At 48.6% G+C, this 3,865-nt stretch overlaps 1 protein-coding gene across 1 annotated transcript in view; it reads right to left on the bottom strand.

The window, feature by feature from the left end:
• The window catches only part of LOC111978312 (transmembrane protein 87A), a 14,062-nt gene that overhangs the window by 6,904 nt on the left and 3,293 nt on the right, over positions 1–3,865 (bottom strand). Inside the window, 3 exon segments of the mRNA XM_070448190.1 lie at positions 1,200–1,261; positions 1,617–1,767; positions 2,887–3,033. Coding sequence (XP_070304291.1) covers positions 1,200–1,261; positions 1,617–1,767; positions 2,887–3,033 — 360 coding nt within the window.

Genomic DNA, 3,865 nt, shown 5'->3' with positions numbered 1-3,865 from the left:
CATATGACCCTGACACTAGACCTGACCCTAGACCTGGCCCTAGACCTGGCCCCTAGACCTGACCCCGACCTGGCCCTAGACCCGGCCCTAGACCCGACCCTAGACCCGACCCTAGACCCGACCCTAAACCTGACACTAGACCCGACCCTAGACCCGACCCTAGACCTGACCCTAGACCTGACCCTAGACCTGGCCCTAGACCTGACCCTAGACCTGGACCTGGCCCTAGACCTGGCCCTAGACCTGACCCTAAACCTGACACTAGACCCGACCCTAGACCTGACCCTAGACCTGACCCTAGACCTGACCCTAGACCTGGCCCTAGACCTAGCCCTAGACCTGACCCTAGACCTGGCCCTAGACCTGGCCCTAGACCTGACCCTAGACCTGACCCTAGAACTGGCCCTAGACCTGGCCCTAGACCTGACCCTAGACCTGACCCTAGACCTGACACTGGCCCTAGACCTGGCCCTAGACCTGGCACTGACCCTAGACCTGACCCTAGACCTGACCCTAGACCTGGCCCCGACACTGACCCTAGACCTGGCACCTGACCCTAGACCTGACACTGACCCTAGCCCTGACCCTAGACCTGACCCTAGCCCTGACCCTAGACCTGACCCTAGACCTGGCCCTAGACCTGACCCTAGACCTGGCCTAGACCTGGCCCTAGACTGCCCTAGACCTGGCCCTAGACCGACCCTAGACCTGGCACTGACCCTAGACCTGACCCTAGACCTGACCCTAGACCTGAGCCCTAGACCTGGACCCTACGACCTGGCACTGACCCTAGACCTGACCCTAGACCTGGCACTGACCCTAGACCTGACCCTAGACCTGACCTAGACCTGGCCCCGACACTGACCTAGACCTGGCACCTGACCCTAGACTACACCTGACCCTAGCCCTGACCCTAGACCTGACCCTAGACCTGACCCTAGCCCTGACCCTAGACCTGACCCTAGACCTGGCCCTAGACCTGGCCCTAGACCTGGCCCTAGACCTAGACCTGACCCTAGACCTGACCCTAGACCTGACCCAGTATACATTCTCCTGTTGTTTTATGTCTCTCTTATTTCTTGTGTATTTTTTCCCCCAGTTACACTATTTTGATACTGAATACTGCACTGTTGGGACAGACTTGCAAGCTAAGCATTTCACTGTACTTGTGCATGAGACAAATACAACTAGAAACACACCATCATAAGAGGCCAGTCTGCAGGGGAGGAGTATTCACGAGGCCCCTTCATCTCCACGGTCACTGTAAATACACACACAGGCAGTCAGAGACAGGCAGTCAGAGACAGGCAGTCAGAGACAGGCAGTCAGAGACAGGCAGTCAGAGACAGGCAGTCAGACATAGGCAGTCAGACATAGGCAGGCAGTCAGAGACAGGCAGTCAGAGACAGGCAGTCAGAGACAGGCAGACACAGGCAGTCACAGACAGGCAGTCAGACACAGGCAGTCAGAGACAGGCAGTCACAGACAGGCAGTCACAGACAGGCAGTCAGACAACGTTAATTTCTCATTGCTCTGCAGACAGACGGGCACTTCAATGATGAAGCACTAAGTCAAAGGTCTATGTTCATATTAAAGAGTGTTACGGTATTACTGACTGATAAAGGCCAGGTTTCCCGGGACATCATTAGTCTCCTCCTCCTCTGCTCCAGGGCGCCCCCCGCTGGCATCTCCACGCTGCTGCGGCTGCACCTTCACTATAAACAGGTAGGGGCTGTCGAACCACGCCTTGGCCACCGCACCTATATCCTTCAGGGGGGGACACATGACAAGACGCTTCGAACGCATCCCAAATAGCACTCTGTTCCCTATTTAGACAGCGGTGAAAAAAAGTACCCAATTGTCATACTTGAGAAAAAGATACCTTAATATAGAATGACTCAAGTAAAAGTGAGTCACCATACGGACACGCCTGGTACACAAATGGATGACGTCGAGTGTGGAGTAAAAGTATTTAGTTTTAAATATATTTAAGTATCAAAAGGAAATGTAATTGCTAAAATATACTTAAGTATCAAAAGTAAAAAAGTATAAATCATTTAAAATTCCTTATATTAAGCAAAGCAGATGGCACAATTTTCTTGTTTTGTTTAATATATGGATAGGAAGGGGCATGCTCCAACACTCAGACATGTGTGTTTAGTGAGTCCTCCAGATCAGAGGCAGTAGGGATGACCAGGGATGTTCTCTGTTTAGTGAGTCCTCCAGATCAGAGGCAGTAGGGAGGACCAGGGATGTTCTCTTGATAAGTGTGTGAATTAGACCATTTTCCTGTCCTAGTTAGTACTTTTAAAGGTTTCAGGGGAAATGTATGGGGTAAAAAGTACATTATTTCCTTTAGGAATGTAGTGACATAAAAGTATGTTGTCAAAAATATAAATTATAAAGTACAAATACCTAAAAAAAAACAACTTAAGTAAAAATACTTTAAAGTACTACATAAGTACTTTACACCACTGTACTTAGTCCACTACTTTTGACCAGGGTCCATATGCTGTCCATATGCACCCTCGACAACTACTGTGATTATTATTATTTGACCCTGCTGGTCATTTATGAACATTTGAACATCTTGGCCATGTTCTGTTATAATCTCCACCCGGCACAGCCAGAAGAGGACTGGCCACCCCTCATAGCCTGGTTCCTCTCTAGGTGTCTTCCTAGGTTTTGGCCTTTCTAGGGAGTTTTTCCTAGCCACTGTGCTTCTACACCTGCATTGCTTTGCTGTTTGGGGTTTTAGGCTGGGTTTCTGTACAGCACTTTGAGATATCAGCTGATGTACGAAGGGCTTTATAAATACATTTGATTTGATTTACAGAAACCTTATTAAAAAAAACACACTATAAAACAGTGTTCTGATTGGCTTACCGGCTTTTCCAGCCACCCCTGTGGAGCGCTCTGATTGGAAGGCCTGCCTTCCTCACTCTAAACAACAACAGAGTGAGTAGACAGATGTGTTATTAATTTGATTTCAATCACTTTTTTGACAGCACCTCTTGATTTGAACAAAACATTCTCTAAATATTTGCCCACGGTAGAAGTAAAATAAATAGCAGAAATACTTTATTTACATAAGTATTCAGACCCTTTACTATGATACTCAAAATTGAGACTAGAGGTGCATCCTGTTTCCATTGATCATCCCTAGAGATGTTTCTACAACTTGATTGGAGTTCACCTGTGGTAAATTCAATTGATTGGACATGATTCGGAAAGGCACACACCTGTCTATATAAGGTCACACAGTTGACAGTGCATGTCAGAGCAAAAACCAAGCCACGAGGTCGAAGGAATTGTCCGTAGAGCTCCGAGACAGGATTGTGTCGAGGCACAGATCTGGGGATGGTACCAAAACATTTCTGCAGCATTGAAGGTCCCCAAGAACACAGTGGCCTCCATCATTCTTAAATGGAAGAAGTTTGGAACCACTAAGACTCTTCCTAGAGCTGGTCGCCCGGCCAAAACTGAGCAATCGGGAGAAGGGCCTTGGTCAGGGAGGTGGCCAAGAACCCGATGGTCACTGACAGAGCTCATGAGTTCCTCTGTGGAGATGGGAGAATCTTCCAGAAGGACAACCATCTCTGCAGCACTCCACCAATCAGGCCTTCATGGTAGAGTGGCCAGACGGAAGCCACTCCTCCTCAGTAAAAGGCACACCTAAAGACTCTCAGACCATGAGGTTAAAAGATTTTAAAACTTCATTGTTAAAGACTTCATTGTAGCAGATAGAGGAACGGAGGTACCAAGATGTAACTATTTGGCCTGAATGCCAAGCGTCACGTCTGGAGGAAACCTGGCACCATCCCTACGGTGAAGCATGGTGGTGGCAGCATCATGCTGTGGGGAT

The sequence above is a fragment of the Salvelinus sp. IW2-2015 genome, linkage group LG18 (assembly GCF_002910315.2).
Source record: "Salvelinus sp. IW2-2015 linkage group LG18, ASM291031v2, whole genome shotgun sequence".
Lineage (NCBI taxonomy): Eukaryota > Metazoa > Chordata > Actinopteri > Salmoniformes > Salmonidae > Salvelinus > Salvelinus sp. IW2-2015.
The sequence above is the reverse complement of the archived record's forward strand: the minus strand, read 5'-3'. Positions and strand labels throughout refer to the sequence as shown.